This window comes from Haemorhous mexicanus, chromosome 27, assembly GCF_027477595.1.
Source record: "Haemorhous mexicanus isolate bHaeMex1 chromosome 27, bHaeMex1.pri, whole genome shotgun sequence".
NCBI lineage: Eukaryota > Metazoa > Chordata > Aves > Passeriformes > Fringillidae > Haemorhous > Haemorhous mexicanus.
The window spans coordinates 4850803-4877192 of NC_082367.1; the positions used below are offsets into that span (position 1 = coordinate 4850803).

The 26390-nt window shown below is 63.9% G+C and overlaps 1 protein-coding gene across 1 annotated transcript; it reads right to left on the bottom strand.

Annotated features, from left to right (window-relative positions):
* Positions 1-26080, bottom strand: ADGRB2 (adhesion G protein-coupled receptor B2). The gene is made up of 32 exons (XM_059868655.1): positions 26020-26080; positions 23316-24120; positions 18490-18573; positions 16697-16861; positions 15523-15687; positions 13896-14060; positions 13027-13191; positions 12851-12952; positions 12395-12501; positions 11509-11703; positions 11345-11413; positions 11121-11229; positions 10901-11047; positions 9012-9087; positions 8840-8942; positions 7951-7994; positions 6007-6133; positions 5426-5529; positions 5029-5131; positions 4656-4806; positions 4344-4413; positions 4165-4231; positions 3966-4051; positions 3315-3413; positions 2451-2622; positions 2284-2379; positions 2116-2155; positions 1326-1984; positions 1022-1057; positions 630-734; positions 437-490; positions 1-337 (listed from the first exon to the last, which is right to left on the bottom strand). The coding sequence occupies exons 1-32, from the start codon at positions 26068-26070 to the stop codon at positions 143-145; spliced, it is 4716 nt and encodes a 1571-aa protein (XP_059724638.1). The 5' UTR covers positions 26071-26080; the 3' UTR covers positions 1-142.
* Positions 26081-26390: the final 310 nt, after the last annotated feature.

Here is a 26390-nt window from a genome sequence, read left to right on the forward strand (position 1 = left end):
GGGGTGGCAGGAGGAGGAACCACGCGAGGACGAGTGGGAGGCGGCTCTCCCGGGGGGCAGGGACCCCCCGGCTGCCTCGGAGCACGGAGCAAACCCAGCGCGTCGGCTCGCGGGGCGGAGGCGGCGGCGGCGGGCGCGGGGCTCACACCTCCGTCTGGAAGTCGCCGTCGGCCGCGTCTAGGCCGGCACAGGGGCTGTCCCAGTCTGCCCTGCACAGCTCCAGCCGGTCCCGCTGGGCGCTGGGCAGCGAGCCCAGCGTCATCGCCTTGAACGTGCTCCATGGCTTGGGCGGCGCGGCCGGAGCCTTCGGCCGCTGCTCCTCGGGGCTGGTCACGTCCTGCAGGGGGAGGGGCAGCTGTGGCCGGCTCTGTCCCACAGCCACCTCCTGTCCTCTCCAGGATGGGATGAGACAACCCCCAAGGGAATCAGGACTTACGTTGCCCGTGCTCTTGTCCCCGCCGCCCGACGAGACGCTCCACCGCTTTTCTCGCTGCGGAAAAACCCCAGCGCTCAGCCCCGGCGGCGCCCCTGGGTGCCCTCAATCTCCCTGGGGTGCCACAGTCCATGCAGGAGGAGGTAAAGGCTTGCAGGGTGCACACCAGGGCAGGACGGGGCCTCCAGGACCTCACCTTGGAGGAGCCGGTGGACGGAGCCCGGTACCGGTCCAGCGTGTGGAATTTCTGGTTGAGCTCGTGGTAGAGCTCGGAGTGGCGCTTCCGTGTGTGCATCACCTTCTGCGGGGGCAGAGCAGAGCCTGTGGCCATCGGCTCTGCCCGCTGTCCCTCGGCACTGTCCCCTGTCCCTTGGCACTGTCCCCATCCCTGCCTTCCTGGGGCAACCTGGACCACCAGCAGAGCCCACTCCATGCTCATCATTGGTGTTTTAATCCAGAGCCAACGCTTGGTACTGCCTGGTCTAAACCCCTCAGAGCTCCGGAGTTGCCGGCGGGGCAAAGGGAGTGGGGACAACATGGATCAGTCCCCCACGATGGCACCGGTGACACCTCCATGGCAGGACTTACCTCGAAGTCCAGGTCAGAGTACCGCAACCTCTTCCTCTGGCAGGGGGACAGGCAGGAGCAGGGGAGGAGATGGAGAAGAAAAGGGAAAAGTCTTTGCAGGGCCAGGATGAGGGGGAACAGGGTTGAGGGGCTCATGCCAGCCCCAGTCCATGCCCGGCTGGGGACACGGAGCTCATCCCGACAAGGGTGGGATGGCCTGGGAGCAGCACGGGGGGAATTCATGCAACGCTACACATGCACTTGTGTCCTGGGCACACACATCCCTCCCCACACACCTGCCCAGGGGCACCAGCCCCCCGCTCACCTCCAGGGACCCCACTTTCATGGCAGAGCCGGGCACGGTGCGGGGCATGGTGCGGCTGCGCTCCGACAGCTCCGAGGCCAGGATCTGCCTCACCGTGGGGTGCTGCTTGAACTGGAGGCCGTAGGGCGTCTTCACCGTCGCGTAGGGCTGGTTGAGGTTCACATTGACGTGATCCACGGCCACAAACCCGGGATAGGCGTCCCCTTCGGCCGCCGGGCGCCCCGTCCCGCCGGGCACCGCCTCCTCTGCGCCGGCACCGAGCGTCCCCTCCTCCCGGGGGAAGCGCTTGAGGCTGCTGGTGCGGCGGGGCAGCATCATGTAATCGCTCTCTCGGGGGGGCTCGGGGGCCCGGATCCAGCCGTACTCCAGCGGCCGCAGGCTGCTCTCCGTGCACAGGTAAACGGGACCCGGCGCCTCCAGGCTGAGCTGCTGCGCCGGCGGCTCGCCCAGCTCGGTCAGACCCGCCACCACGTTGGGCGTCATCTTGGGCACCTGCACCAGGATGCTGGTGGGGGGGATGTTCCCGGGCAGGCTGGAGAAGCCCAGGCCGCCCTCCGAGGTGGTGTTGAGCTTGGGGTCTTCGTCCCCGTCCAGGGAGATGCGAGACAAGGTGCCCGTGATGGTGGCGGGGTTGCAGGTGTTCACCTCTTTGAACAGCACTGTGGGCAGGGAGCGGGGTCAGAGCCGGCCCTGAGGGTCCCATGAAGGGTGGGGGACACAGGAGGGACCCCATGGCTCGTGCTGCCTGTCCCTCCCGGGTGTGGCACGGTGACAACAGAGGGGAGCTCACCTGTCTGACACGCCAGGTCAACATCCTTTTCAAAATCTGTCTATAAAAATCCAGAAAGAAGGGAGAGAGCGAGAGAGAGAGGAGAGAAAGAGAGGGAGAGAGACGGGGAAATGAAGCACCATGGCCGGCACGGGCAGCGGCGGGGTCTCCAGGGGGGGACCCACTCACCAGGATCTGCACCTGCCCGTTCTTGCAGGAGTCGGGCGAGTTTTCATTCTCCTCGCTCCTGCACCCCCCCATCTGACACTTCACCACGTCCTGGACCTGCGGGGACAGAGCCGGTCACGGCCCCGCGGCCAGGGCTGTCCCCCGGCGCCCCTCCGGCGCCGCCCCACCTCTCGGCGTAGGAAGCCGTGCACGGTGATGATGACGAAGCCCTGGACGGAGTTGAAGACGGCGAAGAGGACCTGGAAGAGGATGGAGCGCCGGTCGGTCATGGCGAGCACGGCCGACATCCAGGTCAGCGCCAGCAGAGGCAGGACCACGCAGGAGCTCCACAGCGATGCCCTGGCGCAGGGAGAGAGGGGCCGGGGTGAGCCCGCGGGGCGGGGCTGCCCCGGGACAGCCCCCCGAGCACTGCCCCCCTCCCCTGCAGCAGCCCCCCGAGCTTTGCCCCGCGCCCCACAAGCATGGCTGGGGCTGTGTGACCCAGCTGTCCCCTCTTCCTCGGTGTCCCCAAGCCAGCGCCGGCTGGGAACTGAGGGCTGAGGGGACCTGTGGGCTCCAGCCCCCCAGGTGTGTCCCTGTCCCCACACAGCCACAGGGTGCTGGGGGGACGCGGGGCCACCGCCACCCTCCCAAGGCCACCAGAACAGCAGAGAGCGGATTTTTTTTTTTTCTCTTTTTTTTAGCAGCAAATTTTGGGGCTGCCTCTGTTGTGACCAAGCCCCCATGAGCGGGGACTTTGGCAGCCTCTGGAGCTCACACTCCGGGAAGAGGGTCCTGAGGACACCCCCGAGTCTGTACCCCCCACCCCAAGCCAGAAGATCCCCCCCAACCCCAGCGATGAGGTGACCTGCCATGGGAAGCCATGCCATGCAGACGTGATGCGACACCCCGCCCCGAGCACACAGCGTCACCCTTCCTTCCCCTCGGGGACCCCCAACCCGCCCCCCAACCCTTTCGGGGAGATGCCCAGAGCCCCCTCCCGGCGCTGTGCTCGGGGCGGGGGGCGCGGCGGGCGCGGGACGGGCACTAACATGGCACTGCTGGCGGTGGCGGAGGTCATGGCCGCGCTGGACACCACGCCGCACTTGGTGCATTTCAGCAGCAGGCTGCCGCACGGGGGGGGCTTGGAGCTACCAGCCCAGCGCCCCCCCGGCGCCCCGCGGCCAGGACCGGGCCACGCGGGGAGAGGGGGGGATGCAGGCACGGGGAGAGGGGAGGGAGCAAGGCAGGAGGGCGGGGGGGATGGACAGATGGATGGACAGATGGATGGAGGGATGGATGGATGGACGGACACAGGCAAGAAGCAAATGGGAGGAGGAGAAGAAAGAGAGAGAGAGAGAGAGAGAGAGAGCGTCGGGTTAGTCGAGGGCGGCAGCTGTTAATGGCGAGGGGGGGTGGCCAAGCGGCAGGGGAGGGGGCGGGCACGGAGGGGGGGCTGCGGCCTGCGGACCCCCCTTCCCCAAGGGAAGGAGCAGGGGTGGCTGCCCCCCAAATTCTGCCCCTCCAGCAGCCCCCAACAAGGGGCTGTGCTCACCCTGGGCTTGGCCCCCGCCGCCCACTGATGCGGTGAAATCTGCCCCACCCTGAGCCCGCTGCCGGGGCACCCCGTGCCCGGCCCCCGGCAGGGTGTGGGGGTCGGGGGGCAGCCCCGGGGACCCCCCCGCGGGGCACAGGGCACTTACCCAGCTCGCTGCTTTTTGGACTTATCTGAAATGCCGTCGCGGGACATGAGCTTGTTGAAGACGATGATGCCCACCAGCATGTTCACCTGCGGGAGGGTGGGCTCAGGGCTGGCATGGAGCCCCCTGCCCGCAGCAGCAGCTGCCACGAGCTCCCCCAGGGTGGGTTTTGGGGGGTCCGGGGCTCTCGGGGGCGGCTCACCAGCACGATGACAGCGGCGGGTCCCACGAAGGCGTAGAGCAAACCGCCCTCCAGTGAGAGCCAGCAGCTGCAGGGGACCGAGGGTGGCAGGTCAGGGGACAGCCCTGTGGCCGTGCCCTGCTCCCAGCCAGCCTGCAGCGGCCACCATGCCCCGCCCTGTGTCCCCTGTCCCCACGTACTAGCTCGCTGTCCCGTAGCCTTTGGTCCGTGTGAAGCCAACAGAGACGGCGACCACGAGGGCTGGCAACCCTGGAGAGGGGACACGGGGCTGGAGGAGCTGGAGGAAGGTGGCACTGTCCCCCCCTGTGTCAGCTCCAGGGGTGGGGACAGTGATGGAGCTCCTCTGACAGCTCCCCACGGCCTGAGGGTGCCACAGCTGAGACACCTGGATCTGCTTTCCTCCACTGTGCCTCAGTTTCCCCTCTGATGAGCCTGGGGGGTACCAGGGACGGGCGAGGGGTGCCCCCCTCCCTCCCAGGCCGGGCTCTTACCCCATCCCAAGCACAGGAAGCGCTTCCTGACCAGGCGTGTCCGGATCCGGCCGATCACCGCCAGGTAGGACTGCCAGGCCTCGGTCAGCACCCAGCAGAAGGACGAGAGGAAGAAGAAGTGGAGGAAGGCAGCGGTCATGGTGCACACGCCCTGCAGGGTGGGGACACGGGGACACAAGTGTCTGGCACGGTGGCAGTTAAACCCCCACGCCCGGCGAGGTTTGTGTCAAAGCCAGGGGCGGGCGCGGTTGATTTAATCCCGGGATCGAGTTAATCCAAATCCAATCTGCTGCTGGGAGCCAGCAGGGGACCAGGCGAGTGGCCTGGGACACCACCGAGGGTGGCAGCGTGGTGGCAGGGTGGTGGCACCCACCTTGCTGAGCATCTGGGACTGGCCCACGAGGATGAGGATGTTGGAAGCCAGGATGGAGACGCAGAAGTTGAGCAGGATGATGGAGCGCTCCGACTTGATGAACCTGCGGCAGGAGCGGCGTGGGGCCAGCCTGTCCCTGTCCCTGTCCCGTGTCCCTGTCCCATGTCCCTGTCCCTTGTCCCATGTCCCTGTCCCATGTCCCTGTCCCTTGTTCCATGCTGCCACAGGGTGGGTGTTGTCCTGGGGCAGGGACAGTCCCAGGCATCTTCTCCCACCCAGGTTTTCCGTTCCCATTAATCCCATCGGTGTTGAGCCTTCCCCGGCGCCCTGTCCCCCTTTGTCACCCCCTCCCCACACAGCCTCATGCCCCCCAGGTCCCCATGTGCCCTCGGGTCACCTCCAGAAGGCGGCGTAGATCACCAGCAGGGTCAGCAGGGCCATGCAGGACACGGCGCAGCCGATCATCAATGGCACCGACGGCGTCCCCGAGGGGTCCATGGCCTGGGGGGACACCGGGGGGACTGGCTGAGCACAGCCCCCTCCCCACTGCTCCTCGCCAGCTTCCTGCCCCCTCTGGGTCCTCCCACTCTCATTGGGGACCCCCGGGTGCCAGAAGGGGTCGGTGACAGTGGTGGCACAGCCAAAGGGGACTCCGTGCCAACAGGGGACATGGGCAGAATAACAATGGGGTGCCCCCTCCCCTCCTGGCACACTGCAGCAGCCTGTATTGAGCTCTAGGAACCACGGCAGCCCCTGCCCACACAAACCCACCCTGCTGGGGGTCGCTGGGGTGCTGGGACCCTTCCCCTGGCTGCTGGGGACACCCCCACCCTCCAGCGCCCACCTCGTCCTAGCAGGAAATGCTCCGTGCCCATCCCCACCCTCCCTCGGGAGCGCCCCCGCCCAGCCCGGGGCTCACCCCTCACCCACACCCCGTGTCCCCAGCAGGCTGGTGGCTGTCCCCAGCCTGTCCCCTACCAGGTCTCTGGGCAGCTGGGCGAGCACGGCGAAGGTGGCGAGCTGGCGGCACTGGCACTTGGTGTGCGCCGGGAGGGTCTCCAGGGTTTGGCAGCTCTCCGTGTCCCAGTTTCCCAAGCCAGCATCCCTGATTAATGGGAAGAGAGCGAGGGAGAGCAATTTGAAATGATCAAACACACGCAGCCCCTCGCGCCTCTCCGCTGTTAACCCCTTCCTGGCCTTGCCCGGTGGGAGGCACCGAGGGGGCACTGCCAGGGGACCCCCCCCCCCCGAGCTCATCATCCCACAGAGATTTGGGGGGGAAGAAACATCACAGAGAGGGGTGGGGCAGTGCCAGGACAGGCAGGAACAGCCCCAAGAGCCCCCAGGCACCTGTGTCCCCTCCCAGGAGGGCCACGATTCCCTCTCTTCATGGGGACCCCTCTCTCCATGAGGTCCTCTCCCATCACGGGGATCCCTCATTATGGGGACCCCTCTGTCTTTGGGACCTTGGGGACCCCTCCCACCTTTGGGGACCCTTCTGTCATGGGGACTCTCCTGTTAGAAGGATCTCTCCCCCATGGGGACCCCTCCTTTTATGGGGACCCACCCCCTTGGGGACCCTCCTGCCATGGGGACCCCTCCTGTTAAAGGCACTTCTCCACCCTGGGGACCCTTCCTGTCACAGGGACCCCTCCTGCCAGGGGATGTCCCCAGTGAGGGAGCAGAGAGTGGGGTGGCACTGCCACACCCAGGGAGAGCAGCCACTGCCCCCAGCATGTCAGGAAAACCGGGAACTGGGTCTGTGGGACAGCTGGGGACTGTCCCTGGGGCAGGACTGAGGCCTGCCACGCCCATCACAGCCACCACCTCCGCACCGGTTCGGGGGATGAACTGGAACCAGTGACCCCAAACTGTGCTGCTCTCGTGGCTACCTGGGCAGGGGGGCTGGCAGTGCCCTCCCCCAGCCCGCAGCGCTGCCCGCCCCCCTTCCTGCCCTACTTTCCCTCGTTCCTGCCAGCACTAACAAATCACATCTGGCAGCCTGGCGCGGGCGGCCCCGCGGCTCCGGGGCCACATCGATCCCGTGGGAGCTCCATTCACCCCTGCCAGTGGAGCGGGGATGCGGGAAGGGATGGTCCTGGCTCCTCATCCCTGTTCCTCATCCCTGCTCCCATCCCAGCTCTCCCATCCCTGTCCCCGCCCCTGTTCCCTGTCCTTGTTCCCTGTCCCTGCTCCCATCCCTGCTCCCCCATCTCTTCTCCCCGTCCTTGTCCCTGTTCCCATCCCTATTCCCATCCCTGCTCCATCCCTGTTCCCTGTCCCTGTCCCCATCCCTGTTCCCTGTCCCTGTCCCCATCCCTGTTCCCTGTCCCTGCTCCCATCCCTGCTCCCCCATCTCTGTTCCCTGTCCCTGCCCCTGTTCCCATCCCTATCCCCATCCCTGTTCCCTGTCCCTGTTCCCATCCCTGCTCCCATCCCTGCTCCATCCCTGTCCCCCATCCCTGTTCCCTGTCCTTGTTCCCTGTCCCTGTTCCCACCCCTGTCCCCATCCCTGTTCCCTGTCCCTGTTCCCATCCCTGCTCCCCCATCTCTGTTCCCTGTCCCTGCCCCTGTTCCCATCCCTGTCCCCATCCCTGTTCCCTGTCCCTGTTCCCATCCCTGCTCCCATCCCTGCTCCATCCCTGTCCCCACCCCTGTTCCCTGTCCCTGTTCCCATCCCTGTTCCCATCCCTGCTCCATCCCTGTCCCCACCCCTGTTCCCTGTCCTTGTTCCCTGTCCCTGTCCCCATCCCTGTTCCCTGTCCTTGTTCCCTGTCCCAGTCCCCCATCCCTGTTCCCTGTCCCTGTCCCCATCCCTGTTCCCTGTCCCTGCTCCGTCCCTCCCAGCAGCCCCCTGGCACTGCCAGCCCCGCCCTGTCACCAGAGTGTCCCCATGTCCCCGTGCCCCTGCCCCTCACTCACGTCCTCGAGTAGTCCCAGGTGACACACTGCGGGTGGGACGTGCCCTGCGGACACAGGGATGGGTTAGAGCTCCCCCCAGCCCTGTCCCCACCCCACGAGGAGGTGTGGCCCTTGGGGACATTCCCTGGGTGTCCCAGGGGTGGCATGTCCCCACTGTGGGCACAGGGACCATGCCATGAATTGGGAACTGCTGGTCCCTGCTGGGGTCTCGGTGCCTGCAGGTGACAGGGACCCACATGGGACTGGCAGGGGACACGGTGATGGGACAGCAGGGTGACACATGGATGGCGTGGGAGGGGAAGGGGACACTCATGGCGGTGATGAAGGAACTCACTGATGACACAGGAGGGTTGATGATGAGGAGGGGCAACCCCACGGGAGGTGACAGTTGTGATGGCGATGAGGGACAAGGGACACTTGTGTGGATGACACAGAGGGGGACACTCACAATGACGTGGGAGGGGGACACTCGGTGATGATGAGGGACACAAAGAGTCACACTGATGCCAAAAGGGGGACACAGGCTGGTCACACGAGGAGGGGGACACATTGATGGCATTGGAGGGGGACACAGGTTGATGTCATGAGAGGGGACACATTGGTGACGTGGGAAGGGACATTCATGGTGACGCGGGAGAGGGACACACACTGGTGCCATGGGAAGGGGGACATGGTGACATGGGAAGGGACATTCCTGGTGCCAAGGGAGGGGACACTCAAGGGAGGGGACACTGACGTAGATGACATGGGAAGGGACATTCCAGGTGCCAGGGGAGGGGACACTCACGTTGATGACATGGGAAGGGACATTCCAGGTGCCAGGGGAGGGGACACTCACGTTGTTGACATGGGAAGGGACATTCCAGGTGCCAGGGGAGGGGACACTCACGTTGATGATGTGGGACAGCTCCACCAGCACGAGCGGCTCCGCGGGCCGGGTCGGCGGGCGCACCGTCACCGTCAGCACCTTGGAGGTGACAGCCAGGGGGCTCCTGCGGGAAGGGACACGGGCTGTGACAGGCCGGGGGACAGCAGGGGACACCGCGGGTGGCGCCACTCACCTGGGTGGGGGCAGGATGAGCCCCAGCGTGCGGTACAGCACCGCCCCGATGACAAAGTGTGACGATTCCTCGGCTTCTGCAGAGAGAGCCACAGGCTGGGTGACACGCGGGAGGGGACACGCAGGGCGTGCCAGATGTGCGCCCAGATGTGCGCTGGCACACACGCATGGCCCCAGAGCACGTGTGGTCACCTGCACACAGCCAGAGCGCTGGTCACGTGTGTATGAATGGGAGCCAGATGTGAGCCCACATCTGCAGCAGGTGTGCACTCCTGGACACCTCCAGATGTTCACGCTCATGTGTGTACACACCTGTGCACTCCCAGATGTGCAGGCTCACACACGTGAGCACATCCAGATGTGCAGGAGCATGTTCACGTTCACACCTGTGCACACACCTGCACGCTCCCAGATGTGCACACTCCCAGCATGCCCACCTCCAGGTGTGCAGGCTCACACACCTGGGCACTCACTTCCAGATGTGCACGTTCACACCTGTGCACGCACCTGCACGCTCCCAGATGTGCACACTCCCAGCATGCCCACCTCCAGGTGTGCAGGCTCACACACCTGGGCACTCACTTCCAGATGAGCACGTTCACACCTGTGCGTGCACCTGCACGCTCCCAGATGTGCACACTGCCAGCATGCCCACCTCCAGGTGTGCAGGCTCACACACCTGTGCACTTCCAGATGTGCACATTCACACCTGTGCACGCACCTGCACGCTCCCAGATGTGCACACTCCCAGCATGCCCACTTCCAGGTGTGCAGGCTCACACACCTGCACGCTCCCAGATGTGCACACTGCCAGCGTGCCCACCTCCAGATGTGCAGGCTCACACACCTGTGCACTTCCAGATGTGCACGTTCACACCTGTGCGCGCACCTGCACGCTCCCAGATGTGCACGCTGCCAGCGTGCCCACCTCCAGGTGTGCAGGCTCACACACTTGGGCACTCACTTCCAGATGTGCACGTTCACACCTGTGCGCACACCTGCACGCTCCCAGATGTGCACACTCCCAGCATGCCCACTTCCAGGTGTGCAGGCTCACACACCTGGGCACTCACTTCCAGGTGTGCACGTTCACACCTGTGCACGCACCTGCACGCTCCCAGATGTGCACACTGTCAGTGTGCCCACCTCCAGGTGTGCAGGCTCACACACCTGGGCACTCACTTCCAGATGAGCACGTTCACACCTGTGCACACACCTGCACGCTCCCAGATGTGCACACTCCCAGCATGCCCACCTCCAGGTGTGCAGGCTCACACACGTGAGCACATCCAGATGTGCAGGAGCATGTTCACATTCACACCTGTGCACACACCTGCACGCTCCCAGATGCACACACTGCCAGCATGCCCACCTCCAGATGTGCAGGCTCACACACCTGGGCACTCACTTCTAGATGTGCACGTTCACACCTGTGCACACACCTGCACGCTCCCAGATGTGCACACTCCCAGCATGCCCACCTCCAGATGTGCAAGCACACACACCTGCACGCTCCCAGATGCGCACACTGCCAGCATGCCCACCTCCAGGTGTGCAGGCTCACACACTTGGGCACTCACTTCCAGATGTGCACATTCACACCTGTGCACACACCTGCACGCTCCCAGATGTGCACACTCCCAGCATGCCCACCTCCAGGTGTGCAGGCTCACACACTTGGGCACTCACTTCCAGATGTGCACGTTCACACCTGTGCACGCACCTGCACGCCCCCAGATGTGCACACTGCCAGTGTGCCCACCTCCAGATGTGCAGGCTCACACACCTGTGCGCTGTCCCAGCCGTGCAGGAGCATTCAGGTAGACACACGCCCACCTCCAGCTGCGCACAGCCTGCCAGATGTGCCCACACCTGGGCACTCCCGCTCACCTGCCGAGGCGAGGCTCAGCACCTCCCTGGGGATGAAGAGCTTGTCCTCGGAGCTGCGGGCCCAGTCCTTCATCCCCCGCCGGCCCCTCATGGGGAAGTTGATGTCGCTGGACACGGCGGACACGGGCTCCCGCTGGATGCTTGTCACTGTCAGGGGACACAGGTGTCACCTCCCCGCTCCTGTGTCCCCTCAGGTCCCCACGCCCACCCCGCCGCTCACCCAGGTTGTCGGTGACAATGAGGGAGCTCTGGAAAGCTTTCAGCGCGTTCCCCACCAGGTGGATGAAGTCCTCCACCACCTTCATCAGGTGCACGGAGCCGGGAGAGACCTGCGGGAAACGGGAGCAGCTCCGGAACCACCGGGATGCGTCACGGAGGTGGGGACACCCCCGTGGTGGTGGGGACATGCCGGCTGTCACCACCACGCCCCCCTGTGCCACTCACCTGCTGGGCATCCTCCCACTTATCGCGGTTCTCGGCGTCCACCATGTAGCTCACCACCTGGAAGAAGCGCTGCGGGGACGGGGCTCAGCGGGGCTGGGGACAGACCGAGCGACCGACCGCCACCTCCCCGGGGAGGGGACCCTCGCTGTCCCCCTGCCCGCTACCTGCACGTCCTCGGAGGACGGGATGTAGGTGGCCCTCTTGAAGGTGTCGGTGACGTTGCGCAGGATGTCCACGGAGAAGAGCAGGTCCCCGCTGTAGTAGGTCTTGCGGGCCATGAGCTCCAGCAGGCTCCGCACCACCTGGGACATGCCCTCCCCTGCCAGCACCCGCTGGCCCTTCGCCAGGTGCTCCCGCAGCTGGTACAGGGAGGGACAGCTGTGTCACTTTGCTGCCACCACCCCCCCAGCGGTGCTGTGTGTCCCTTGTCATCCCCAGAGCCAGGGGGACACTGCAGAGTTTATTAAGGCAGCAGCGGGACGCGCAGGTTGAGGGAGTCTGCAGGGGTTTGGGGACATCCAGGGTGGTCTGGGGACATTCAGAGGGGTCTGGGGACATCCCTGGGGTCTGGGGTCATTGTCCTCATCCCAAAAGCCTCTTCCCAAACACGTGGGAATGCAACTCAAACACGCCAGGGCTGGGATTGGGATATTTTTCCAAGCCCAGAGAGGTCTGTGGGTGGTCACAGGAGTCTGGGGACATCCAGGGAGGTCTGGGGACATCCATGGGCGTCAGGGGGCATCCTCTCCATCCCAAAAGCCTTTTCCCAAACACACAGGAACACAACTCCAACCAGAACCCCCCTCTATCCCAGAGCTGGGATCCCTCTTCCCACCCCACACGGGATTCCATGGGGATCTGAGGGATCCCCAAGAACCATTCCCATGGACACAGACTGGGTGGGATCCCCTTTCCCAGCCCACCCACAGAGCCGTGCCTCAGTTTCCCCATGCCAGAGAGGTCAGGTGGCTCTTGGAGTGCCAGGGATGGCACAGAGCCCCAGGGACAGGGACAAGGGGCAGAAGGGGCCGTGCCAGAGCGGGCACCTACTGAGAGATGCAAGTATCTGTACTCGTGGGAGACGCAGCGGGCGAAGCTGGGCACACCCCAGTAGGCGACCCCATGGGGGCTCAGCAGGCACCGGCGGCTGGCAGTCCCTGTGACAGAGATTTGGGATTGGGGCTGGCACTGCCATCCCTTCCTGGCACCCCGATGCCACCCACAGCCCCCTGCACAGCTCCAGGGCCAAGGGATTTAGGGGGGCTTGACCACAGTGTCACCCACCACCCCCTGCCCTGCTCCAGGTGGCCTGACCCCAGTGTCACCCCCAGCCTCTGGGGCTTTGGGGTGGCCCAACCCAAATGCCACCCACACCCTGTACTCTGCTCCAGGCCTGAGGGGTTTGGGCCACTTGTCCCTCATGCCACCCACTGCCCCTGGGGTTTGGGGTGCTCAACCACGCACCACCCCCTGCCCTGTGCCAGCCCTGGGGACATCTGAGGTCACCTGTGGCATTGGGGGGACATTTGTTGTAGATGATCTCCCCGGCAGCCGTCTTCTTCCAGGTCATCAGCATCACGTACTCATCCTTGCACATCTCGTGGTAGGCTGGGGGAGAAGGGGGGATCAGCACAGCCCAGATGTGGGGTGAGGGGCACTGGGGGGTGGGGGGCACCCCATACCTGGGCACTTCTTCTCGTTGCAGGTCTTCACCTCCTCGCCGGTGCCCTCGCAGGGGTAGCCCTGCATGCCCGTGCCCTCGCACATGCGGAAGCGCCGCTGCCAGCCGGTGTCGCAGGTCTTGGAGCAGAGGCTCCAGTGGTTCCAAGGACCCCACTTGCTGTCTGCTGTGGGGATGGGGACACTGTGGGACACCTGGCTCTGTACCCGGACAGTGGCACCCGCAGGGACGGGGCACAGTCAGTGCTGCCCCACGCGCTGTGAGCCGAAATCCCGTAGGGTGTGAAATGCATGGATCAGTGATTTAAATCTCTTTTAGAGCAGACTGGCATCCGGCTGCAGATGCCCATCCTGCTGCAGATGCCCATCCTGCTGCAGATGCCCATCCTGCTGCAGATGCCCCTCATTCCCTGCCACCATCCACAGGCACCATGGCACAGCCACCACCTCCCTCTGTGGCTGCCACCGGTGCCACCACTTCTCCCACAAAACAAGGAGCTCCTCGAAGGACAGGATGAGGACCCCATGGTCCATCCTCTGCCCGGTGTCCCCACACCCAAAGCCGTCCCCAGCCCCGTGTGCACACGTGAGATCTCCCTCGTGCTTTCACGCCCAAAGCACGGCGGGACCCGCCGCCACCTGGCACCGACGGGTCCCCAGCGCGACCCGGGACGAGGACAGTGCCAACCCCCGGCTCCTCCAGCCGAGACGTGCCCGGTGATCCCTGGCATCACCCTCAGGCTCCCCGCAGTGGAGGGGGCCGCCAGCACTCCGGGCGTCACCGGCGGTGACACGGCGGCGGCGCCACGGCGGGGCCGTGCTGGGTGTGCGGTGCCGTCCCCCCGCTCCCCCCCAGCGCGCGGGGCCTTACTGGGACAGGTGGGGTTGGAGCACTCCCGGGCGTCGGCGTGGGCCCCCCGGCACTCGGCCCAGCCGTGGGCTGAGACGCTGCACTTGCGCGTCCGCTGCTGGGTGCCGTTGGCACAGGTGACGGAGCAGCGGCTCCAGGCGCCCCACTCCAGCCACTGCCCTTCCACTGCGGGGACAAGGAGAGCGGCGTCTGTAGCCGCGTTTCTCTTCACAGAGAAAAGCAAGGCACAACTTCCCAAGGATATTTTCTGGGATTCACATTCTCTGAAGCTCAGAGAAAGGGAGAACAAATCTTATCTCATTTGCTGCCGCCTGTGTTGGTGCAGAAGTAGAGTGCAGTATGGAGATTGTTTACCCAGAGTGATGGTGTTTTGTTTCCTCTGCCTATCAGGGCCAAGTGTGTGTGTGTGTGTGGAGACAATCATGAGATTCTGGGCAGTTGAGTGGCAGATTCAGTGTAATACACTGTAACATAGTCTAGAATAATATAGAATAATTAAGTAATTAATTAGCCTTCTGATATCAATGGAGTCAGATGCATCATTCCCTGCCTTCGTCGGGGTTGCCTTGCTTTCTGATGGGCGTCAGCTCCCACTGCACTGCGGCCACTCACACGGCCCTGGCTCGGGCTCGCCGGGCAACGGGTCCAACCTACGGATGTGCCAGACAGGACAGGGGGGATTGTCACTGGGACTGGCCCCTCCACCGACTGGGACACAAAGGACACGCTCAGGGTGGGGACCCTGGCGTTGCTCGCACCGAACTTAGCGTTGTTGGCACCCTTGATATTGCTTCCAACCAAACCCAGCATCTCTGGCGACAGTCCTGCCAAATCCAGAAGCTCTGGCATTGCTTTACACCAAAACCAGCAGCCCTAGCATCACTTCCAATCAAACTTAGAATCCCTGGCATCACTTCTAGCCAAATCCAGCATCCCTGGCATTGCTTCCATCCAAATCCAGCATCGCTGGCATTACTTCCAACCAAATCCAGCATCTCTGGCATCGTTCCCTGCCAAGCTCAAGACTCCAGCAGCATCTCCACAGGACTGCTGTGGCCAAAGCTGTGTGCCATGGGTGCCACGTCCTTGTCAGAGCTGCTGCAGGAGCAGCTCCCGAGCTCCCTCCTGCTCCAGCTGCCCCACATCACGCATGGGGTCCCCACAGGGACAACATCTGAGACAAGGCATCGCTGCCTGTCACCGCAACAACCCCACTGCCACCACCACAGCCACTCCTGGCACGCAGGAGGAAGGGACAGCTGTGGCACTGTGTGCAGACAGACCCTGCAGCCGACGCCCTTTGTCACCTCCCTGTACCCCACAACGTCCCTGTGCCACCCCAGTGCCAGGCACAGCAGAGCGGTAGGGAAGGAGCCACCTCCTCTGTGGTCCCCTGCCCACGATGGGGTCATGAGACCCCAGCACAGCCAACAGCACCAAATTTCCTCTTGGATCTCCAGCAGGGACAGGACGGTGCGCCCAGTGTCACAGCAGCCCTGTGTCCCAGCTGCCGGTGGCGGTGCCACCATCCCTCGTGGCACCAGGAGCGCGGCCCTGGCGCTCAGCTGGCGCCGTCTCCTGGCATTCCCGGCGGGAAGAAGGAGCGTGGGGAGAGGGAGGTACTGACCCTGGCAGGTCGCGATATTGCAGGGCTTGGCCTGCAGCTCGGGGCCCTCGCAGGCCTTCCCTCCGCGCCGCGAGGCTGCGCAGCGCCGCGTCCTGGTCCTGGCCCCTCGCCCGCAGGTCACCGAGCACAGGCTCCACGGGGACCACTCCTCCCACGCGCCGGGAACTGCAACACAGCACAGCCCAGGGGCTCCAGCCGCCGAGGGGCCCTGGCACCGAGGGGTCCTGGCATGGCAGACCCCTCGTGCCCTGCCCAGGGCTCAGCCGGGCACAGTTCCCAGCGCTGCCCGCCCCGTTGTTATCCCAAATCCCTAAGCTGGCAGCGGTGCTCCAGCCTCCCTTTTGGGGTGCTGGCACTGGCGGCGCATGTCCCCCCAAGGCCACACACGGGTCACCCTGATCCCTGTCAGCACACCGAGCACGATCTGCCCCTCGTGTCCATGGGAGCTCAGCGCTCCAGGAAAGGATCAGGGACCATCCTAAAGGATGCTCCTCCTTGAGCTCCGATGTCCTCAGAGTGCCAGGACAGAGCTGCACTCCCCAGTATGGACACTGCATGTCCTGGGGGTGAACATTCCCTGAAACACCCCAGATTCAGACACGGCAGTGTGGCTGCCACTGTGGCGCCCTGAGGTCCCTCCAGTGTCCCACATGAGACACATGAACATCACCATGGACAGAGGAGATCCTCGTCATCCTGCTGTCACCTGCCTCAAGTCACCGAGCAGCTCAGCCTCCTCCTGCCTCACGTCAGGGGGAACCCCTTGGAATGCTCCAAATCCCCCAGGCTGCAGCACAAAGCCTTGGGGACATCCAGGAGGAGGAGCCCACAGTTCACCAGGAGAGAGGATGGAGAGGAGTTCCCGAGGCAAATCCCCAGCAGCAGCACCGCTGACAGGGCACAGGGTGCAGGGCACCCATTCCAGACACCTCCCCTGGAGAGACTCCAGAGGATGGAGGGATGCCAACAGCACTCAGAGCATCCCAGCACAGGCTGGGCACCACAACCACGCCAAGCCACCCTTCTCATCCACCACAGCACCCCGAGGACACCCCAGAGACATCCCAGCAAAGCATTCTCTCTGTCCCCACCCACCTGCTCAGCCCTGCGGGGAGCCGGCAGAGCAGCCCCGCAGTGTCCCCGCTGTCCCCACTGTCACCAGTGTCCCCCGTACCTGGGCAGGTGGCGGTGTTGTTGCAGGTGCGGGTCTCCCGGAGCAGCCCGCTGCACAGCGTCCCGTAGGGAGAGGAGACGCAGGAGCGCGTCCGCACCTGGGAGCCCTGGCCGCAGGTCAGGGAGCACACGCTCCACTGCGACCACTCCTCCGCCGCAGGGTCCCCTGAGGGAGACAGGGAGCCTGAGAGCCCGCGGGGGACAGGGGACATGCCAGCAGGGCAGCGCCGCAAAGGGACAGGGAGGTGGCAGCGGTGAGTGCAGAAGTGAGGGTGAGGTGATGTGGGTGACAGGGTGGCACTGGGGGTGTCAGTGAGGTGAGGCCGCAGTTAGAGCTGGGGAAGGGATTGGGGCAGGGGATGGCAGCTGGTGTGAGGGACAGGATCTGTCCTGGGAGGGGTGGCAGCGCGGGCAGGGTGGGCAGGGTGGGCAGTGGGAATCAGGGACAGGATGAGCAGGGTGGGCAGTGGGCATCAGGGACAGGATGAGCAGGGTGGGCAGTGGACAGCACAGACAGGGTGAACAGGGTGAGCAGGGTGGGCAGGGTGGCAGGGTGGGCAGTGGGCAGCACAGACATGGTGGGCAGCATGGACAGGGTGGGCAGAGTGGGCATGGTGGTCAGTGGGCATCATGGATAGGGTGGGCAGGGTGGGCAGGGTGGTCAGTGGGCAGCACGGACATGGTGGGCAGGGTGGGCAGGGTGGTCAGTGGGCAGCACAGATATGGTGGGCAGGGTGGGCAGGGTGGTCAGTGGGCAGCACAGACAGGGTGGGCAGGGTGGGCAGTGGGCAGCACGGACAGGGTGAGCAGGGTGGGCAGGGTGGGCAGTGGGCAGCACAGACAGGGTGGGCAGGGTGGGCAGGGTGGGCAGAGTGGGCAGGGTGGTCAGTGGGCAGCACAGCCAGGGTGGGCAGGGTGGTCAGGGTGGTCAGTGGGCATCATGGATAGGGTGGGCATGGTGGTCAGGGTGGTCAGTGGGCAGCACAGACATGGTGGGCAGGGTGGTCAGTGGGCAGCACAGACATGGTGGGCAGAGTGGTCAGTGGGCAGCACAGACAGGGTGGGCAGGGTGGGCAGTGGGCAGCAGGGACAGGGTGGGCAGCACGGGCAGCCCTTTGCAGCTCCCTCTCCCCACCCCGTCACACGCTGACATTTACAACAACCAGCTCTTATTAAGGTTGATGATGTCTCTGAGGCTCTTGGACAGCCCAGCAGCAGAGCCCATCCGTTTAAATTAAACAGGGATAGATGGGGGAGGGCTCCAAAGGGGGCCATTTGTCCTGGAGACAAGCAGAACGTGGGTTCTGTGTCACCCGCGGCGGTGACAACGTGCTGGGGCTGCTCCGTGTCACACGGGGACCCCGAGACTGGGCAGGGCCACCACTGGGGTCACCCAGGAGCTCCCAGTGGGGCAGAAGCCCCGTGAGAAGCCGAGTGTGGCCGGGAATTCTGCACGCCAGGCACATGGAGCAGAGCCGGGGCCCATCCATCTCCCGCTCGCCTCCGAGCCCTCCAACCATAAATCAGGGAGGCTGGGGAGGGGGGAGCAGCACGTTCAAATTACCCAGATGGATTTGCCAAATAAATACATTCGAACGAAACAATTAATAGATTTTTTTTTTTCCCTTTTTGCTTTACAACCCTCAGAGGAAAGTGCAGAGGAAAAAATATATAAATGGAGCAAATTAAGCCAGTCCGTGGGCGGGAAGCTAAAGGGAGTCACTCCATCTCTGTCACCCCTGCCCAGGTGCACGAGCCCGGTGTCACCAGTGTCCCCCTGCCTGTCCCTGGTACCTGTCTGGGCCATGTAGACCCCGGGTTCATCCGCTGACCGTGGCCACTGGGTCTTCACCTTCTGGTTCTCCTCGACCGCATTGCCTAGGAGAGAGAAATGCCCAAATGAGAGTGGGCAGGGGACAGGGATGGGGACAGGGATGGGGACAGACCAGTGCAGGACATTTCAGGGGGATACAGGGGGTGCCTGGCCCCATGCTGACACCCCTGAGAGCAAGACCTGGTGGAGCATCACTGAGCACATCCCCAGAGCCCCAAACTTGTGTCACAGCTACCCCAAAACGTCCCAGGGGTGGCAGCTGGACCCCAGCCGGGGGTGCCACGTCTCTGGTGCAGGCAGAGTGCCCGTGTCCCCACCGTGCCAGGTGGAGGTGCTCTCCTGTCCCCACTTATCAGCTCGCTGCAGTGAGGTGGCACAAATTTATGGCTCGGCTCACCAAAAATAACAAGTGATCCATCAAGGGCACTTGGCGTGAAATTAACTGGCATGTGCGGGGCCCGGCGGGGGACGCTGCTGCAGGCACAGGGGGACACCTCCCTCGGCCTCCCCCACGCCCCTGGGCCACCTCCCTGTCCTCCAGAGAGACTCCTGTCCCCAAATCCTGGCCCCGGAGCTCGCGTGGATTCATCCCAGCTGATCCTGCTGGATGTGCCGTGGGGGACAGAGGGACAGCGCCACGGATGTCACCCAGGGATGTCAGCCCCAAAAATGCTGTGGTGACTCCACTGCTGTGACAGCCAGGAGAGCAGCCAGGGATGGCACAAGCGCCTGCCAGCCAAACACAGCGATGTCCCCAAGGGAGGTGGCATGGGGACACCTGGCACTGCCAGGGTGCTTTGGGCACATGGTGGCTCCCACTGGAACACAGAGCAGGGACACCCAGCCCCAGGCAGGGAGCACAGCCTGCTCTGGCACTGCTTGTGCTGTCAAAAAGCCCCAAATTTATCACGTTTTGCCTTAACTCGGGATAACCCTTCAGGGCTCCCCGCTGGCACCCTCAGATCCTGTCCTGGGACATCCCACTCCAGAATTCCCGGTGGCACGGGAGACACAGAGGGACCTGGGGACACTGAGGGAATGCCCAGGGGGGTCAGTGGGGCCACCAGGCTGAATTCCCCACAGGGCCACCCCCCTCTGGGAGCGCCACAGCAGAGTTACACACGGCTCAGCAAGAGCCTGGGGAAATCCATAAATCCCGAGGATATACGAGGGCGTTCTCCCTGGCTGTGTTCGACAGAGACACCAAATTCAATTTCCTTCGGAGATCACTAAATCCTCGCCTGTCACCACCAGGAGGCTGCAGCCAACACCAACACCGCACCCCACCCTGCCCAGGGGTCCCCTAGCACCCCACCACAGCACAGCTGGCGGGGGCAAGGATGGGAGGTGATTTTGGGGACATCAGGGGTGTTTTTTGGGGACCTCAAGGTGAATCTCAGGGCTGGTTGTGTCCTTGTCCCAGCAGCACCTCACTGGGGGTTGGTTTCTGAGCAGGGATGGGTTTGGGGTGAGGGAAACCCAAAATTGGAGCTGCTTGGCCTTGACACAGCAGGGTCACCCAGAGGCCATCAAAAAGAGGGGGTCACACTTTTGGGGGTCTTTAGAGGGGTCACACCGCCTGGAGCATGGCGCAGCAGGGTCGAACACACCCAAAGTCACCCCACAAAACTCCAGCCCACCCACGTGGCTCCAACCTCATCCCTGAATCCCCCTGGGAGGGCGGGGATGACGCTGGTGCCGGGGACCCCGGGGTCAGGGCTGTGGGGAGGCTCTGGGCGGGTGCCAGCCCCACGTCGCTGCGGCGGAGGAGCCGCTGAGATCAGCGCTGGGCGCCCGCCAAGCCTCGGCTCACAGGCGCCATTCAGCCCCCCGGCCCTGTGTGCCACCATCCATCCCCCTGAAAGGGGACCATTCTCCACCCCGGGGGGCTGGGGGGAGGCCAGGTGGGAGCCTGGGACCCCCCCCCAGCTGCATGAAGGGCGCTCTGTGATGCAGCCCCGCGGCTCAGCGCGGTGACGCCCGGGGGGGACGGTGGCAGCGGCGTGGCACGAGGGGTGGCCGTGGCAGCGTGTCACCCCCGTGGCTCTGGCACCGCAATAACACTGAACCTCCGGGCGCTCCAGCCTTTAATTGAATGTCAAATGTAATTTGGAGAAGGAGCCGGAGTTTGCGCCGCGGCCGTCGCAGCCGGAGAGGCGGAATGTGACACTGAGCCCTGCCAGCTCTGCAGGGACCCCCCTGGCCAGCGCCCTGTGCCAGGCTTGGAGGAAACAACCCCACTGAGACACCCCTGGGGATCTGCTGGGTCCCCTGGAGGAGCATCCTGCTTCTCCATCCCATCCTGGACCCCGCTTTTCCATCCCACCCTGGATCCCCCTTCTCCATCGTGGATCCCAATTCTCCATCCCATCCTGGATCCCCCTTCTCCATCGTGGATCCGAATTCTCCATCCCATCCTGGATCCCCCTTCTCCATCGTGGATCCCAATTCTCCATCCCATCCTGGATGCCCCTTCTCCATCATGGATCCCCCTTCTCCATTCCATCCAGGATCCCAATTCTCCATCCCATCCTGGATCCCCCTTCTCCATCGTGGATCCCCCTTCTCCATCCCATCGTGGATCCCCCTTCTCCATCCTGGATCCCCCTCCTCCATCTTGGATCCCCCTTCTCCATCGTGGATCCCCCTTCTCCATCGTGGATCCCCCTTCTCCATCCCATCCTGGATCCCACTTCTCCATCCCATCCTGGATCCCCCTTCTCCATCATGGATCCCAATTCCCAATCCCATCGTGGAACCCCCTCTCCACAGGCAGCCCCAGCCACCCCAGGTGTCACCCCTGGGGCACAGGGTCAGCCAGGCTGACCTTGGGGCTGGCACCTGACCCCGGCGCTGAGCTCTCAATCCCCCATGGGGAGTGGCGTTTAAAGAGGGAAAAATAAAACAAAATGGGAAAAAAACCCCATAAAATGAAATCAGCTCAAGCAGCTCCCCTTGGGATGAGGCGATTTAGAGCCCTGCAGCTGTAAGGGACCGGGGATTTAGTGGGGGATCTGCCCGTAATGACATTTAGCTCCTGAAATAAATGCTAAGGCCCAATGAAATTATCTCTACACCCCCAGTCCTGCCCCGCCACCTAATCTGCTGGATAAAGACCCCGCGCAGCCCAGTCGGGGATTGCTCCCGCCCGCGCATCACCCTGAGGCTGCTGAAGGGAAAACATCTGGCCAGATGTGTCCCCAGATCCCCGTATCACCTCACCAGGCTTGGCACCGCAGGTACGGGCAGCAGCAGGGCAAGGCGGCCCCGCCGCCGATCCCGGAGCCGGCTGCTTTATCCTCAGCCCTTCCTACAATCCCGGAACGAGCAAATGGCCTCATTCCGCCTGCTTAATAGCCCGGCCGCCGGGCCGTGACATCCTGCCTGGAATAACAAGCGCCCGGGCTGCAGCAGTCAAGGGTAATTTGCCACGGCAAAGGGTCATTTTACCTGCAAATTGTTTTCCACGTCTCCGCCAGGGCAGAGCGAGTTGGCTCCTGCTCCTGCCCCGTGCCAGGGAGGAGGTGAGCGAGGCCAGGGAGCCACGTGGGACGTGCCAGAGCAGCCGTGGCCTCAGCCCTGGCAGTGGTGGGGTTGCCGTGGCATTCCCAGGGATGGCTGGGCCGTGGCAAGGGCAGAGCAAGCTGCAGCTCCACGGATTTGAACTTTGTATGGATTCCCTGCTCCATGCACAGTGTCCCACTGGAAACTTCCAGCCCTAAAGGGAGCATGCTCAGGCAGGATTCATCCATCCCGTGCATTCCTTGCTCCATGCACAGCACCCCCCTGCCCTGAGGAGTGTGCTCAGGCAGGATTCATCCATCCCATGGATTCCTTGCTCCATGCCCAGGGCCCAGTTGGCACCATGCTGCCCTGGGAGTGGGCTCAGAGAAGATTCATCCATCCTGTGGATTCCCTGCTCCTTCTCCTTCATGGAGAAGCTTTCCTGCTCCATGCCCAGCACCCAGCTGGCACCAATCCTACTCCAGCAGTGTGCATGGGTGGGATCCATCCATTGCACAGATTCCCTGCCCCATTCCCAGTGCCCCAGTGGCACCTCCAGCCCCAGGATCCATCCATTGCCCCATTCCCAGTGCCCCAGTGGCACCTCCAGCCCCAGGATCCATCCATTGCACAGATTCCCTGCCCCATTCCCAGTGCCCCAGTGGCACCTCCAGCCCCAGGATCCATCCACTGCCCCATTCCCAGTGCCCCAGTGGCACCTCCAGCCCCAGGATCCATCCATTGCACAGATTCCCTGCCCCATTCCCAGTGCCCCAGTGGCACCTCCAGCCCCAGGATCCATTCATTGCCCCATTCCCAGTGCCCCAGTGGCACCTCCAGCCCCAGGATCCATCCACTGCACAGATTCCCTGCCCCATTCCCAGTGCCCCAGTGGCACCTCCAGCCCCAGGATCCATCCACTGCCCCATTCCCAGTGCCCCAGTGGCACCTCCAGCCCCAGGATCCATCCATTGCACAGATTCCCTGCCCCATTCCCAGTGCCCCAGTGGCACCTCCAGCCCCAGGATCCATCCACTGCCCCATTCCCAGTGCCCCACTGGCACCTCCAGCCCCAGGACCCATCCACTGCAGATTCCCTGCCCCATGCCCAGTTCCCAGCTGGCACTTGGCAGTCCCACAGAGTTCACACAAGCAGGATCCACCCACTGCACAATTCCCACCATCCCCACTCCCTGTGCAGAACCCACCCATTCCACGAGCACGAGCAGCACCCAGCGACCCCCAGCACCGCACGGGGGGTCCATCCCCGACCCCCACTCACCGTGTGGCACCTCGGGCAGGTCGAGCTCGTTGGCATTCGCAGAATGCAGCTCGGTGGGGCAGCAGTCGGGCGCGGCGGGCGCCGGGGTGGGCGCGGGGGCCGGGGGCCGGGTGCCGTTGCGCCGGGGAGCCGGAGGGCTCTCGGCCTGGCAGCTGCAGCCGGAGTGGGTGAAGCCGCAGCGGCGGGCGCCGGGAGCCTGCAGGCACTCCTCGAGCCAGCGGCACAGCACGCTGCAGGTGAACTGGCTGGAGTTGTTGTTGTTGATGAGCAGCACCTCCACGAAGCGGAATTCCAGTGCTTGCGGCTCCAGCAGCCGCGGCGCCGCCTCGGGCTCGGCCGCCAGGCACAGCTGCACGAAGTTCTTGTCGAAGTGCAGGAAGGTGAAGGGCCCCGCGCCTTCACACAGCTCCAGCTCGGCTTCCTCGTCCTCCTCCTCCTCCTGCTGCTGCTCCGGGCGCTGGCGGGCGGGCGCGGGGCTGGCCTCGCCCCGGGGGTCGCAGGTGTAGTTGGCCAGGTAGTGGTCGAGCGGCAGCACCATGGGCGAGAAGTGGGTGCAGACCTGCTCCTCCCGGTTGAAGCGGAGGTAGAGCGAGTACTTGGTGGGGTCGGGGTTCTCCAGGGTCCAGGAGCAGCCGGAGGAGATGGTGGGGAACAGGTCCTTGAGGGAGAAGGAGCCGTAGAGGACGCCGGAGGCCAGGGCGGAGCAGGCGCTGGGAGCCGGGTCGAAGCCCCGCGTGAGCCACAGGACAGACGATATCACAGCCAGTAAGAGGGGACCAGCAGCGGTCATCCTATGGCATTTGCCCTGCAGACAGACAGATGGACACACAGACAGAGGCTTACCGGGAGGCTTGGCCTCTGGGGGGCTGGGCTGGGGGTCAGCGCCCTGCCCTGAGCCTGGCTGGTGTGCGAGCAGCATCCCAGTTAACCCCATGTCCCCTCCCAGTTCATGTCCCCACCTGGTCTCTCTCCCTATCTGCCACTTTGCATGGTTACAGGGGACTCCTTGCAGTGCCAATGAGTCCCCAGATTTGGGACAGTGCAGCACAGAGCAAGGACTTCACCCCAAAGCCACCAGAGCAGAGTCCCAGCCCTGCAGGTCCCCCCTGCAGTGACCCTCCCACCCTCGTCTCACCCCTGGCCAAGCACAGCCTGGGCAAGGAGCCACTAAACAACTTCAGGCAGGGCTACAAAAGCCCTTGGAGCTCATCCTGGTGCCCTGGAGCATGGTGGGGACAGGCTGGCAGGTTGGGGTGACATGCTGGGGGTGCACGGTGACACCCCAGCAGCGTGGTGTCCCCACAGTTGTCCTAAGAGCCGGGCACAGGGTGAGCAGTCACTGCTCAGCACAGATTTCTTGGATGTCTCTCTGGGAATGCAGAGCATCACCATGAACAGCTTTTTAATACCTCATTAATAAAATAATGCATGCTGTGGCCTTATTAAGTGAGCCCAGAGCACGGCTCTGCTGAGGCCGAGGCCACCGTGCACGTGTCAGCATCACTCAGCCCGTGCCCGGGCAAAGGGACAGCCCTGGGGACATCAGGGGACATTCAGGAGGTGGCCACAGGGCCAGATGCCATGGCAGAGGTTGATTCCAAAATCGCTGAGGTCTCCGCTCGCCTCCGCCCAGCCGTGTGCTGGGGATGCCAAGAGCTTGGCACGGCACAGGGGATGCTCTTCCTCACCCTCAAACAGCAAATCCTGCTCCCAAACCACCCTCAAACACCAAATCCTGCTCCCAAACCACCCTCAAACAGCAAATCCTGCTCCCAAACCACCCTCAAACACCAAATCCTGCTCCCTAAACACCCTCAGACACCAAATCCTGCTCCCAAACCACCCTCAAACAGCAAATCCTGCTCCCAAACCACCCTCAAAAAGCAAATCCTGCTCCCAAACCACCCTCAAACACCAAATCCTGCTCTCTAAACACCCTCAGACACCAAATCCTGCTCCCAAACCAACCTCAAACACCAAATCCTGCTCCCAAACCACCCTCAAATACCAAATCCTGCTCCCAAACCACCCGTGGCTGAGGTGCTGGTACTGGGGCATCCCCCAGCTCATCGGGAGGGACACTTGGCCGAGCCTGAGCTGGAGCCACTCCGGGGACATTAGAAAGCTAAAAATATCCCGATTCTCATGCAACAGGCTGGCGCTGGCTCCTGCCGCCCCGGCAGCACGGGGGGAGCTCGGTGCTGGAGTTCCCCCCTCCAGGGCACGGGGAGAGGGGCTGGGAGGGAGCCAGAGGGAGCAGACCGGGCTGGATCTCCCCGATGCAAGCAGGGGGATCTGGGGTGGAAGAAAACCCCATTTTCCCGCAGTAAAACCCTCCAGTTCTTCTGGTCTCCAACCAGAGCCCCCAGGAAATGCAACAGGAGAGACCCAAAAGCACCGAATTCCAACTGCAGCCGGAGCGGGGCATCCCCCACCGGGGCTACTCCAGCGGCCACCAAGGACCTGGGGTCCCCCCGAGAGTCGCAGCCCCCTCCGCTGCTCCGGGAGAGCCGGGAGTGGGGGGAGGAAGGAGGAGGAGGAAGAGGAGGGAGAGGAGGAGGAGGAGGGAGAGGGGGAGGAGGTCAGGCAGGGACATGCTGCTGCTCTGCAGCGAGCTCCTGGGGCTCCCGCAGCCTGGCAGGGACACAAGATGGTGCTTGCTTCCCTCGCCCAGCAGCAGCGAGCAGGGACGCTCCGGCAGCACCATCCATCCATCCATCCATCCATCCATCCATCCATCCATCCATCCATCCATCCATCCATCCTCCATCCATCCATCCATCCATCCATCCATCTATCCCGCCCTCTGGAAGGCTCGGGGATGGACACAGCCCACGCCTCACCTCTCCAGGCATGCATGATCCAGCTGTTCTGGGATATGCGGAGCTTCCTCCCAGCCCCAAAACCTCCGGGCTGCGGCTGCCCGCACGGAGCCACGGCCGGGGATGAACCGGAGCTGCCGGAGCTCGCTCGGCACCAGCTCCGCTCCCTGCAGCGCCCGAGCCGCCGCCACCGCCGCTGCTGCTGCTGCAGTGAAAATATTTCACTGGGCTGCGAGGGGGCCGAGGAGATTTT